The 15178-nt window shown below is 40.0% G+C and overlaps 1 protein-coding gene across 1 annotated transcript in view; it reads right to left on the bottom strand.

Moving 5' to 3' along the window:
* Window positions 1-2581, bottom strand: part of LOC122797608 (major histocompatibility complex class I-related gene protein-like) — a 529522-nt gene extending 526941 nt beyond the window's left edge. Inside the window, exon 1 of the mRNA XM_044066170.1 lies at window positions 2323-2581. Coding sequence (XP_043922105.1) covers window positions 2323-2563 — 241 coding nt within the window. The 5' untranslated portion in view covers window positions 2564-2581. The remainder of the gene's footprint in view (window positions 1-2322) is intronic.
* Window positions 2582-15178: the final 12597 nt, after the last annotated feature.

The following is a 15178-nucleotide window of genomic DNA, read 5'->3' on the forward strand; positions in this document are numbered from 1 at the left end:
CCAGACTTTATTTCTAGTAAGAATAAGTTTTTTTGTTTCATGGGAGAGCCAGGGGGCTGAATTGGATTTAATTCTAATGCTACGTTCAGGAGCATATTTATCAAGAATAGATAAAAAAGTTGTATTAAAGTGGATAACTGCATTTTCAAGAGGAAGTATTTTTAAGGCATTCCAATTACATGAACCAAGTTCTGTCTGAAATAGGTCAGGATTAAAATTTTTGATGGAGCGTACTTTCCTTGTAATATGGGGTATAGTACAATCAGTCTTTTCCCTAGTTATGAAGGTTAAAGAGTGATCACTAACATCATCAGGCAGGGTTCCTGTTTTATAGTTGTGTTCAACTCTGTTTATAAGTATCCAGTCTAGGATGCTTTCTCTATTACTATGTTTATTATGCCTGGTTGTACAGGTTATAGTTTAAGTTTATCTCCATTTTTCCTCACATAAAAGAATCCATAGGGGGTATCCTATCAAACACCTTACCTGTGGTCCATAAGACGGCAGAATACTCTTAACAGCTGTTAGGGACACGTGCAAATAACAGAGATTTCACTTCTGCAAACTCCAACTGAACAGCACCAAGCTAAGGGCTTCACATCTGACCAGGAACTCTACTGATGGCCAGCTCCAGGCACCATGGAGTTGAGGATTATATCTTTTTGTTTCAGACATTATTGTCCTCCTAAGGGACCGTGAAGGCAGGAATGCAATGGATTAGTGTACAGCTAAGCTTGATTCTTTAGAATAAATGAAAAAGATGTTGACAGCTGATTTTGTTGTCACAGATCATCAGATATATTGGTTGCTAAATGCAGGAGTTATTGAAAGAACAATGGTGAAAATGCTTTTAGTGAAGGAATTACATGCGGTAGCAAAAACTGGTGGTGACAGTGTATGTGTGAATGTTCATGGGTTAGAGTTAGATTAAGAGGTAGGGAAGGGGATAGAATTGGTGTTGTGCAAGTTTGGTGTTGTATGTGCACTGAGTCCATGTGTCTTGTTTGATGGCAATATTATGGAAAGTTTTTTTAAACATATTGCTTAGGGCTGAGGCTAGCAGCATGGATAAGGTTAGCATTAGCACATATGTGTAAGGTGGTACAGGGAGACCTGTCCATCTTGTTTATATGTGCTTCCACTATCTCTATCTCTACACCTAACTACAAGGCTACACACTGCATTACTAACCTTTCCCCAACAACACTACTGTTTAGACAAAGGGCATTGGAAAGTCTGTGATCTGTTTTTTTTTTTTTTCACCAGTCACGAAGGAGACTGTTTCCCTTTTTTTTTTTTTTTTTTTTTTTGATCAGTCAGGTAAGTGTGCTATCAATGTGTGCAGGTATAGACACAATGAATTTGGATATTTCTGTACACCAGTAATTACTTTGTTGTGTCTTTTCGGCTTTTCCCGGTTAGGGGTCGCCACAGTGGAACTCCGGTCCGCTAATGATTGGTAGTTGAGTTTTACATGCCGAGTTACCAGCCCTGACGCACAACCAGTAATTACTAATACGCCCATATATGGTGCATGTGTTTATGCATGTGTGTGTGTGTTTTAACTTTCTATGCCTGCTGTTTTCCAGTAATAATAATGTTTTTCAGGCCTCAAAAACTGCAAAATATCCCTACCACAGGGAGCAAGTTGCAATCTAAAAAAAGAAGAAAAATTAAAACTCATCCACAAAATGGTTCCAAACTCTGATGACAGGGCACACAAAGAATCCACACATTACCAAAAAAGCATACACCTGTATAGAAAATTAAATACAAGACAGGAAAAAATGCAAGCTTTTAGACTTCATACCCTTCCATGGGCATCAAAACCCACCCAAAGCAACTTTCCAATTAAATAACTATAGTAACTGTTCAACCAATCAAGTTGTGCAGACCTAAAATGTTATCAACTTTGGTTCAAAATACCAAAGAACTTATCACTAGAAACATAATGGAACATTTTTGCTGCATTTTATGTATTTTATTATACAGGTAAATAAATGTGTTGTTTAGAGAAATTAGGACTCTCGATCTGCCTTGCCATCATCTTTTGACATGTTTTTTTTGCACGAGCTTGAAATATTTATCAGGCCAACTAAGAGTACTGTGGCATGAACACCACCTGTAACACTACATTTTTATTGTTTTAGGATAACCAGTAAAGCAAAATGTCATCATACTCTGCGTGGCACTGATGTTGCTAAGTTTGCTTGCATTTTCAGAAACAGGAAACACACTGTTAAAAAAAAAACTGAAGCAAAAATGTACTGAGGTGTTAAAACCAGTAAGATGATCTTTTTTATGATTTAGTTTCTTTATTACCTTGCGTCCTGTTTGTGTTCACCATCACCTCCGCAAAAATATTATTATACATGTTATAAAATCTGATTACTCTGAAAAATATGCTTTGCCAGTGGTCATCCTGAAGAGTTCCATTCAGATATTCCTTTAGAAAGATCACCTTCTTCTGGTCAGTGTCATACTTTAATACAGGTGATTCATCTAGCATCCAATAATTAATGTAGCTTGGAATACGCAGAGCACCTTTGTTTATCACAATCATGAACTTCAGACTATGAGATCCTGAAAAAATATAGAAGTATTCATTAGGTAATGGAAAGGTGAGTGCATTTATTTGCATTCGGCAGATATAATGATTCAAGAATCACATTTAGTACCAGAACTGTGTAACGTCACCTGGGGTGAATCCCACTAGGTTCTACATAACATATTGCAAAAGTTTAAACAAATCAGTCATAACTGTTATAACACTTCAGCTAAACTAGTCTCACACAACATGGCATTCTCTCTTATGAAATTTCAGCACTGCTGAATTTGCAGATTTCAAACTTACCTACTCAGATTAACTGTACTGAGCAAAATTACTGATATCCTTTGAAGCTGAGCTTTTTCAACTCATACCAATTGTGGGTTACCTTTCTGTTAAACAATAAGCCTCATGTCTCAGTGCACAGTTATCATTATTATCATCTTAGGAGTATTCAGAAAAAAATACTGCATCACTTCACAAGAAATAGCATCATGAGCAGTGACAAGCAGGGAAGGACTGATGTAGACGCACACGTAATGTGACACTGCCACAGGAAAAATATTGCAGTACTTGTGGTATGTAAATGAGTGGCATCATGCTAATGAGAATAACCACATATGCAAATGACAAAATCATGCCTGGTAGTGATACAGATACTCATAAATTCACACCTAGAGCTGTAGTGCTCATCTATTCTAAACACCAGGATTTTTTGGTGTACTGGAGCTTCACTTGTTCTATCATGCTAGGAAGAGCAGCAGCTTTAGCTGTGCAGCATGTGATAATGGCTGCTCTTGGAACCACTGCCCATGATGTTGAGCAGTATCACTGTATGCATAACAGATGTTGGTGTGATATAAACCATCCTTGCTGCAGGGACTTTTCAACATCTGACAGTGTACATGTTAGCAGTTTCAAAGGGCATCAGACTTTTAAATCCTTCTCCGTTTTCTTGATGTGATGCTGCAACAACATGGCATTCTCTCTGCCATGTGGAACAGCATATATGGTTTCCCAACCATCACAATGCAAGTATTCCTCAACATTGCTCATTTCCCCTGAGGTCCTGGGGAGACACTGATTGCACCTATTTTGCCATCAAGGTCCCATCTACTCCATGTTGCATCTAGTATATCAACAGGAATGGCTTCCATCAACTACAAGGTGGTATGCAAATCACAGGGTATTATATACAATGTGCCTGTGCACCGGATAGACAGTTTCAATGATTCCCACATCTGGCACAGGTATGACCTTTACCACTATTTCTTGCAGGGTGACTTTCCCTAGGGTCATATAGTTGATAGATGCACCAACTGCTGGACATATATTCCATAATATGCAATGCTTACTGAAGTAGGCAGCAAGACATGCATAATGGTTCCCACTGTTGTGTGTTGCAGGTGATGCAGGACAGGATATAACTTGGAACTGCAAATGATGACCCCCATCTGAACACTGGCTTCACAGGCCTAAAATATTGCTTAATGCATCTTTCAATGCCTAAATGCACAGTTTCACTGCTCAGGTATATTCAGTGGTACACTGCAGTACACACCTAACACTTGCAGTCAGTTTTTCATGAGGTGTACTATGTTAGACAGTATGGCAGTAGTGAAGCAGCTACAACTTCATAACATTGAAGTACTGTCTGAAAAACCTGTTGCACCAAAATGGAAGGAGTTGGGCACAGAGCAGTAAGAGGAACTTGCTGAAGTGGTACCTCATGCAAGGCAGACATGGGAGCAATACTCTGTGGAAAAGAGGTGGTACCTGGTCCACAAATATGGGCAAAGACAATGACAACACAGAGCAAAACTGATTCATACATTAACACACCCAGAATATGCATTACAGAGCATCAACTGGCCACAATGTGAATAAGACATCATCTTACTTACACTGGCCTGATGAGTGGGTGGGGCACAGTCATTATTTGCAGAGATGGGGTGGAGCACATCAACAGATGACAACAATGCTATCATAGCAGTAAGGGTCATGAGAGGCTAATGCAGAAGCAACCTAAGCATGTAGAATTTGGTGGGATTATATCCTCCAGTGTTGAGCTGCAGCTTCCATGTCATGAACATTAGCAAGTGCGCCATGTGGTCCTGCAGTCCCAAGGACAGATGATGTAGCACTTCATAACCATGTAAGAGAGCTAACCGTGTTGTGGCTCCCTATGTTTGAAGTCAATGCATAGATTTCATTCATGACCCCAAGGATGGCTAAGGCTAGGCATGGCACTCGGATGGCCAACAGGAAATTGGGGTAGTGAAGAACAGCAGGACCCAAAGTGACCAGCCTGGTGAGGTATCCCACTGGTGGAGCTTGAGAAACACCTTAGGCCATAGCCATGATACTAGCCATGCCCAGGTGTATTGGCCACTGTGGCCAGGGGCGACAGTAGTACAAGCTGTGGAACAATGTGTGCCATCTGCACAACCATGCTCTGTGGCTATCCACCACACACTCAGACTCTTGCTTGGACACAGCTGGTATGGCCTACAGAGGTGCAACAGAAGGCATTTGCCATAACCCTCATGGACACACCAGAGGATGCCATGTAGACTACAAGACTTCAGCAAGAGAGTTTGTTCTAGGACTCTATATACTATGTCACTTCACTCTGCATGCAATGCAGGTCATCACACAGTCCATACAGCAGAAGCACATCCTTAGGGAAGTCAAGAGCATGCTCAGCATCTCTGCCATCTGTGTGTGAAACAGCTACATGTGTGTGTGAAACAGCTGTCTGTAACTGACCTGCACTTCCACTGACTGAGACAAAGTGTGGTACCCAAGTGAGGGAAAGACATGGAGTCATGGCAGTGATGGCCACCAATAAGCCTGTCTCCTGCAGTGGATGCTTGCAATCAGAGGCAGCACAGCTGATAAATACCTTTATGATTGTGACTCCTGTGTAGTCTAGATGGAACTCACACTGACAGGATATCTAGATTCAGCCTGCCCCTCTATAGTCATATAATTTTCAGTGCAATGGATGCATGTCCTCCATTGTTAGTGTTGCTTTATGTGTCGCTGTGTTATCTGACTGTGTTATGTGTATGTTACCATCACTGTCAGCCACTGGTGACCTGCTAACCTCAGGCATGTTCCATCCCATTTTGCTGGACGTTCCACCAGTACAACCTGTGAAGATAATGTACATATGGCAGTGCTGGAGCACATGCCCTGAACCACCAAGCCACCCATCTCTCAGCACACAGACTGGTATAAGCCATTTACAAGAACAGCAAATGGGCACATACATATATACATTGTGGTGCACACTGCCACATTTGCATCCTGGATAAACCTGGGGAACAGATCTGCACAGGTATTCTTCTGAGTAACTCTTTCTCCCATGCACCTCTCTATACAACTTGAAATGTAGCTACTATTGGTAACCTGGTGTATCCCTTACACACTCTTGAGCAGCTGACGGCAGCACAGCTCCAACTTTCAAACTACTGCCAGGTTCACTCATCTGCTACCAGCAAGGTTAACAGGAACTTTTTCATCTCTGTGAGATGCTTCTGTGTTGGTGATCTGACCACCTCCTATGTTGAACCTGTCCTTAGAAATGTCTTTTGTCTTGTTCTAGGAATGCAGTATTATATTGATGACCTTGTGATACACCTGTACTAGTGTCCTATTATGGGTGCTCGCAGCACTCTTGTCATGCACCATTTCCTACTAGACTTAACCCTAGAAAGTCTTGTCAAGTTACTTTTTTCCCAAAATGCATGTCATATGTACATAGGCCTACAGTAATACCTCCACCTTGGTAGTGAGGAGCTTTTACAGCCATTACCATTCTCTTGGGCCCCTGACAAGACTAGCACATGTGTGGAGTTACACATGTCAGTGAGTGTGAGTGTGTGTGTGTGTGTGTGTGTGTGTGTGTGTGTGTGTGTGTGTGTGTGTGTGTGTGTGTGTGTGTGTATGTGATTCTCTGTGTCTGTGTATGCCTATGTGTTTGTATGATTGCCCTTGGTTCGCCATTATGTCTCAGTACTGGGTCCTTCCCTCCATTTTTTGCCAAATAATTGTCTACTATGGTGATGTGTCGATTCCTACCCTGCCCCATACTGACAATAACAAAAGGGATGTTACCACTGCATACCTTATCTTGAAACGCTGTGCTGATGGCCAGTTGCTGTGCATTTCCTGTGCCTCTCTCCCCTCTCTCTCTCTGTGCTTAGTCATGCCTTGACCTATATACAGGAAACATTGCTTCCTCTGCAGCAAGTTCTGCAGTCTGTATGCATAGGCCATGGTGTGATTTCCTCATGGGATGTTCAATTGTCATATCCATGTGCTATGTTCTCTGTCATGGTAATACCTTCCCAGCTGGACAGTTACTTGTCACAGCCCTGTCCTAATCTACTAACTATACTATGGGTGATCAGTGCAGTGCAGAGGTGCATTACCAGTTGTCTTATTTTCTTTCACTATTCCTATTTAGCAACACAAAGTCTTTCCTACTATATTAATTTTCCTGACTTGCTCATCTTAATGCTGTCTCTCTCAATATGATGACCACGCTTTTTATCATGCTACAATAGCTAATGTAGTGTGATAATTGTGATAATTTGGTATTTTAATGAGATCAGCTCTGAATCACTGCCACAGTTCATTGTGTTAGTACACCCAGACAGTGCTCATCAACATGCATTCTTGTGTACAGGGCTACAGTTTTGCTCCTCATGAAGACCTGTAGCATGGCCAACATCTCTTCAGGTGCTGGCTTCAGGCAAAAGGTTAAGGAAAATGTGCCAACATTTTACAGTAAGAACTGTATACAAATTTTTGTTATTGTTTTCTGGCTACTGAGGTTCCTTGCTATCTGGGTCACATATTTCTCTTACAGTAGCCAATGACATAGACTTTCATAGGTTTATAGGATGATATTATGCTATTGGCCCAGAGGGCCTTATAAGCCTAGCCAAGAATTTCACCCACGTTCCCTCAAAGTCAGCACCTGTGGGCAGGGACACAGGTGGGATACCAGGGGTGTATTTTCTGTTTCCCAACCAGTCGTCCAGGGTCCTCTTCAAGAGGGCTAGAGAGGTACTCTGCTTGACATGGAGAGGGGGTCTATTCCACAGATGGGGGAGACTTTGGGACACAAATCTATCCTACCAACAAGTTCTATTAATGTCACAGACAAGGTTAAGACCTTGCATGCGGGTTGCATGAGTGGAGTTTGACTTACAGATATGCAGCAACTCCATCAAGGCTAGGTCTGAGATGGCCTCACAGGTCACCTCTGAGCAGTCTGTATGAGACTGAGTAGAGGGACAGGGCTTTTAGCCTATCTGTATAGGACAGGTGTTTGAGATCCTGGATTTTCCTGGTCGGGAACCTCTGTGGTCTCTCCAGCTGCTGCATGTGCTTGGCAAGGTACATGCCGAAGGGGGCATTGTACTCAATAATGGGTCTGATAAGGGATGATTACAGAGATGTTATGACCTCCTTGTTCCTGGATGAAATACCCTTGTTTATGAGGTGGGGCATGTAGAAAGCCTTTTGTACAATGGAGGCAATGTGGTGGTCGAAAGTCAGGCTGCTATCAACTTGGGTGTCCAAATCCCTCACAATTGATTGTGTGCTTAGTACATTGTTATTAATGTGATAATAAGTGGGGATGCCATTTTCCCTAAAGGGGATAATGATGCATTTCTTGGCATTCAGTTTGAGGCCATGCTTCCGGCACCAGTCATTAGTTTGGGTAAGACCCTCTTGGAGGATGTTCACATCACTAGGGGAATTTTAAGACAGTGCCCAGCTTGCAGTCATCTGCAAACTTGGTCAGCCACAGACCACTGGTTTTGCCTTGCACCTCATAAAAGTATATCCCAAGCCTACCATTCATTCTGATCATGTAACAACTGTGGTGGTATCTGCATATTAGTTAGGGACCATATTACCTCAAGACAGATTCCTGGAGACCCAAAATGAACTCACTGAACCCCAAATCACACAAAACAAGACAAACTATCAGCTATAACCTCTTACAGGACACTTTCTCTGTCCTCTAAAAATTATGTGAGGTTTCTAAAGCTACTTGATGAACTCCCTATAAACAAGGATGCTTCTATTTTGGGAGACTTCAACTACCCCTCAATAAACTGGAGTACCTATAACTCCAATATGGAATATGCCCAAAAGTTCCTAGATTTACTAAACAAAAACTCCCTAAACCATATCACAGGCCATAATACTTCTGACCTCGTCATTATGAATATACCTTCTTCATGTGCTATTCCTGTAGTATCACTTTATCCCACCTAAGTTGGATCATCAACTATTTTTTTTCATCTTCTAGATATCTAAACTCATGAAACTAATATGTGAAAATTCAAGGATTTCAATTATACTAATCTCATGAAATTCTATGATAATGTTTTAAAATTCACTTATAACAGTATCATACCAAATTTTGCCTTGGCTGGTAGCTTTACGAGTTCTGTGCCCACTTAGATAGGTGTATACAGCTAGCAGTACCAAGCAGATCTAAATATAACAGAACATTTCTAAAAAAAACAGTTGTCCACCAACATAAATAAACTGTACCATAAAAGAAAAAAAAAGCACTCCTTGAACTATACAGCAGATCAAAAGACCATCAAGGTCAACAACAGAAAATTGATGAAAAGAATAAATTGCTATTAGATCTTCTTATGCAGACTATGAACGTAGCATCTGAAGTGGCCCCGCCATTGATCCTTGGAGTTACAGGCCCATCAATCTGATGAGCTTATCTACAAAGTTATAGAACATATTACAATTGTCTTAATTAATTTTGATATTAAAAATCTTATCACACTAGACACACAGCAGTTTGACTTTGTCAAGGGTAGAGCCTGCCTAATGATCTGTTTAACTTTTTTAAAATAGTAACACAGGCTGTTGACAAACAGTACCCTGACATGGCTAAGGTGTTGGACAACATCCCCCATATTACCTTACTTGGTAAGCTTAATGCATTAGAAATAGATCCTTATGTGGTAAGATGGAAAGTAAACTGGATAAAAGACAGAATCAAAATGGTATGGGCAGCAGGTGCCTTAACAGATAGTCTGAAGGTGACCAGTGGTATCTGAACATGTTAGTGCTGGGACCTTTTTTGTTCAACATTTACTTTTCTGATCTCCAGGCTATGAGCCAAGACCTCTGGTTAACTGGGAGACATTGACAAGTCCCCTTCTAATGCCCAAGTCCTTCTGCAAGAACTCAAATTTGTATTAAAAATGGAGTCAAGTTAAATGCTAAAGAACACAATACTGTCACATTTGGTCAATAACAAACATTAGTCAGAAAGTCCTTCTACTCAGCACAGCTAAGTGGAAAAAAAATATCAACCAGATCTAAAAAGGTCATTGTCCCTTTACAGTCAGCATTGATTAGGCCATTTACTGTATAAAGTGCCTCCATTTGGCTCCACCTCATTAGACAGACCAAACAACTAGGGGAAAAAAACAGAGGTTCTTAACTAAGAAAATCACTGGCTTAACAACCCTAAGCTTCCATAAAAAAAGTGTAACCACTGCCACTTTATTCAGTACTCTATAGACTCCTAAGGAAAGATGTATGCCTTGTGTCATTAGGGACCAAGTGGTGCTGGATCTCTACAAATCAAATAGTACTAAATATATCAGAACCAGAGATCTAAAATTTCATCGCAAATAAACAAAGCACTGTGGAGAGACAGGTTCATTATGCAGTGCCTTCTACACCACAATAATGAACTCCACTGCAAATCAAGAAGTGTAATGATTATTTTCCTTTTATTATGAACTGCATGATTGAATGGATATGCACAAATTCACCCCTGGTTCAACTGGCTTAGCTCAACTTGAAAAAGGAGGCATGGTTTAAGGACAGGTACTGACAAAGCATACATGACCACAAGACTCAGATGCGTTGTGCTCCCTATGATCCTATGACCCTATGCACTAATGTGATCCATTTATTCTCTTTCTGTTTCTCTGTCTCTCTTCTATACGTCCAGCTGCTGTGGTGCAGGAAGTGAAATGGCAACAGCCATCTGGGTCTGCTCCAGCCAAAGTGCCTGGTGCTGAGACAATAGCAGTTACCAGCCTTGCTACTCATCAGGAAGATAAAGGCTACCGTGTTGAAGGTGACCTGGAGAACTTGCTGGTAGCCTCTGTCCATTTCTCAGGAAGGGGTAAGGATGCTCCTCTTCAGACAGTACCCAAAGGAGTCCTCCTTGGACAATCAGCATCAGATGCAGCTGCTAGACATATCTCTCAACAATGGAGGTGACTGGCTGCCAGACTACATAGAAAACTACATTTGTTTTTTGTTTTGCTTTTTCATTAATATTTGCTATGACACTTCCTCCTGAGTTTGGCTTTATTGTTGCTGAATAGCCATGGCAGTACTGTGAACTTTGTTTTCTAACTTATGTTGCCAGTTGCCAGTAATGCTTTGTGCTGCTTATATAGCTAGCATCAGGACAATATGGCTGACATGAAAAGGAGAGTGTTTCTGCATCCTGGGGTTGTTGTTTATGTTGCTAACATCAGGACAATTGACTGGCATTGAAGAAAGAGCTTTGCCAAGGTTTCCGGAAAGCTGAGTGTTCTGCAGTCCTTGAAGTTTTGCAGATGTTGTAAAGTGGTTTAACTGTACAGAGGACTGGTATTATGCAAATTTTCCCTCAGGTTGCAGGAAGATGCTACTGAAGATCTATTTTAGTATTATGGAGGAGTAGAGTTGCTGATTTATTTCTGCTTAGTTTATGAGGTTGCATTAATATTAGCTTTTAGTAGCATGTATTAGTTTTATAGTTAGGCATATTTTTGTCAACTATTGTTTACGTATGTATGCATGTATGCATTTTTTTATTTATCTGTTTATTTATTTATTTATGGCCCAAGTGAAATCTTTCTGTTATTTTATTATTACCCATCATTTTTGTCCACTGTCATGGACATTAACGATTTTACTGGGTGTTTTTAGTGTGGGTTTATTTTACTGAAGGCAAGGCAGGCTGAGTAAGTGTGTTGAATTGCAACTGCTGCTGTTATTGCTTAATAGCTATTTCTTATTGGTTTAGATTATTAGTTGTCAAGGCAGTATTAATTATTTGCAACAACGTTGACTTTTTAATTCATGTAATATTGTTCATACCCAGTCACTGTTTTTGCAGCAATGGTTTTACCAGTTGGTAAGACTTGTTTCTAGAAAACTTACTGCATATTGTACTGCTGTTAATTTGGAGCTTACCTACACTTTATCAAGGTAAAATTGTTGAAGTGTCAGTAGTACTGTAAAAAAAAAAAAAAAAAAAAAAGGATGGACAGCATAATGTCAAACATGTTTTCCCCAAAGGAAGTTATTGCCAGTGAAATTTCTAATTGTGCTCCAGCAATGGTTGGCTTGTTTTGGGAGATTTCTTTGTTCTTCAAGTTGGTATGACCGTGGAGTTTGGTACATATAAGTTTGGGGGAGGGCTTACCACCCCACATTGTGGGGGTTAAACCCCCTCCACCAGTAAAGAACACCTAAAAATTACTTTTTTGCCATCTGAATTTCAGGCATTTTTTTGTCCTTTCAGCATGCTGACTTTCAGGAAGTCAGCATTTAATTGTAGAAACATTAAAGTGTATTTTATTGATTACATAAAACACTTCAAGTTATTGTTTCTTGTAAAGTACTTAGGAAATAAGTGCTATGATGAACTTGACTCATGCTTTGGAATCATGGAGCACATCCTAGTGTGGCTGACATAGTCACATCATTGGACATCTGGCTACTTAGAGTCTGCCTATGACATCAGCCATGGAAGTGACTGATGTCTGGGTGGCATCTTCCCTGGCCAGTTAAACAAGCTCTCTGTACCACACCCTATCTACAATCATGGTGTTCTCCTTCCATCTGCGTTACTTCCCATAACCTGTTTGTGATCCTGTCTTCGTCTTAACAAGCTGCATCTCTCTCTATTTGTCTGTGTCCCTCCAGTGTTTCCCACATCTTTTTTGTCCATATCACCCTTGTTTGTCTCTATCTGCAGTTTATATTTGTCGTCCACTGCTAACTTCCCAATTCCCTTTTCCTGCCCAAACCAGCACTGTGTTACTCTCTCCATCTTTCTTCTTAAAAATATTAAAACAAGCCCTGTCTCACAAATAAAAAATGCCCCCCCCCCCACCTATCTTCTTTAAGGTTAGTCTTGTGGCATTCGTCTCCTTGCTCTTCTCCTTTTTGAAATCTCCATTTACATGATGGACTGAAGTGACAGTTTGCTGCGTTGGTCCTTTGTGGCCTGCTTACAGTGCCCTGTTGCAGCTATAGGTATTTCATTACCTGTGTGCCCATGAACATAGCCTTCAGCATGCTACCTTACTGATCTTGTCACTGTAGTCATGTGACCACTAATTGTGTAAAGTGACTGCTATAATTTACTATGCAGCCTTTTTCCCCGAACACCGGTGCTAGGCTCGTCCTACTACATTGCTAAGTAGCATCAAGCTGCATTGCATTACATCTTTAATGTTTAGTGCTGCACCACAGCATTGCAGATGTTTCTGAATGCCCCTTATGTCAATAATGATTAAATGTTATATACGTACAAACTGGCATCACAGAGACAACATGTCATATGATTGGAGTGAGACTTTTGAAATTATTTTTAAATCTCTCACATACTGTCAGAAAGTTCATAAGTTCTTGGACAAGCAGTCTAATCTAAAGCATATAGTCAAGAACTTAAAACTGTCAGACTCTGTTGGACATATGTTTAGTATAGAATTTTCATGTTTACAGATATTGCATTGCCAATATATCTTTTAACATACTGTGACATCTGTCAAATGTCTTAAATTGTGTGTTAAACACTATCTAATTCCACACACACACACACACACACATATATAAATACAGATAATATATATATATATATATATATATATATATATATATATATATATATATATACACATTGCAAAACTTAATAGATTTGCTGGTCTAAAAACTTGCCATAGGAAAGAGTAAACAGTGTACATTCATCTGGATAATAAGGTTATTACATCCAAATCCTTAAAATTTGAAAATTGTGAAATTAAGGTACATGTTACAGAGAAAGGACTAAAATGACGGTTTGCACTGATAAAATATTAGTAATACTGCAAGAAGTTGCCAGACATGCCTGGATCCATGGTAAGGAAGGATGGAACCATTACTGTGACCAGGGCAACCAGGGTTCAGCCAGCGGCCCTGGCACTGGAGAACCCAAGTTGGGGGGTATATCAAACAGGTGTGATTTCCTCCATGGAGACCAGAGAAAACTACCACATGTGCCTTGGGATGGGTGTACATCTTTTGTGGTCAGCATATTGCATGCTATCTTCTCTCCCACTATTCAAGCATGTACAGGAATGTTATGAAAAAAACAACTTGTAACAAAAAAGCGCACTAACTCACAACAAACACAATGTCCAATCCAGTAACAATAAAGGCTCTCCTCCGTATAAATAACACAATTCCACCAGGGTACTTCTCCAAGAGGGGTAGTAATCCAAAAAACGAAAGTAGCTGGATAATGTACAATAGTTTATTATATAAAACACACAATTCAGACAAACTGATTAAGCACTTTCATCTCCTTCAAGGAGACTTCCTCAGAATCAGTTTGAAACAATAAAAATCTCCATTTAAATACAATCAGTTAATTATTCAATTAATTGTTCAATTGTTTCCTTATTGGCTGGCCATTCTGGAATGTTTATAAGGCATGTAAAAATAATTTTGATAGTATACACAAAGAGAAGAGCAATAATAACCAACTTAAAAATTATATTATGGTGATATAATGTTTTATGTTTACAAATATTTAAGAGTAATACACCAAAAGCATATACATATAGGTAATAAACTATTATACATTATCCAGCTACTTTCGTTTTTTGGATTACTACCACTCTTGGAGAAGTACCCTGGTGGAATTGTGTTATTTATATGGAGGAGAGCCTTTATTGTTACTGGATTGGACATTGTGTTTGTTGTGAGTTGGTGCGCTTTTTTGTTACAAGTTGTTTTTTTGTGTCTCATCCGGTATCGAGGAGTCCCCGTGGAAAATGGATAACAGTTTGCTTCTTAGTGAACTTATCAAAGTTATTCAAAGTTATTCTCAAACTAGCAACAATGGAGTCTTTTCCACCAACGTGATTCCCTGTGCACAGAGATCACCAAGACGCATGGGTGAACCAGAAACTGTGACCTCAGACGCCGACAAGGAAAATAGTTGTACTGGCGGCAATACTGAACCAAATCACCATAATCGTGAGCGTGTGGCTGGTGCGAGTATTAATTCTTCCAACAGAATGGAAAATAAATCTAAAATGGACCATTGGCAACAATATACGAACATGGATTTTACTAAGTGGCTTGACAATTCTTTTGGTGCTTTCGTCTCCAGAGATGGACCAAAGCGAACCAAAAATACCACATATAAGGACAAATGTAAGATTCTTAAACAGCGTTTAACTAAGTATAAAACTTTGGCCCTAGACAATTGGTACCTAAAAAAATGTACAGAAAACAAAATAGTACCTAAAGGGCTCAGACTTAACAAGTTTCTGAACAACACAAATC

Source organism: Protopterus annectens, chromosome 1.part0, assembly GCF_019279795.1.
Source record: "Protopterus annectens isolate FY-2018-M chromosome 1.part0, PAN1.0, whole genome shotgun sequence".
In the NCBI taxonomy this organism is placed as follows: Eukaryota; Metazoa; Chordata; order Ceratodontiformes; family Protopteridae; genus Protopterus; species Protopterus annectens.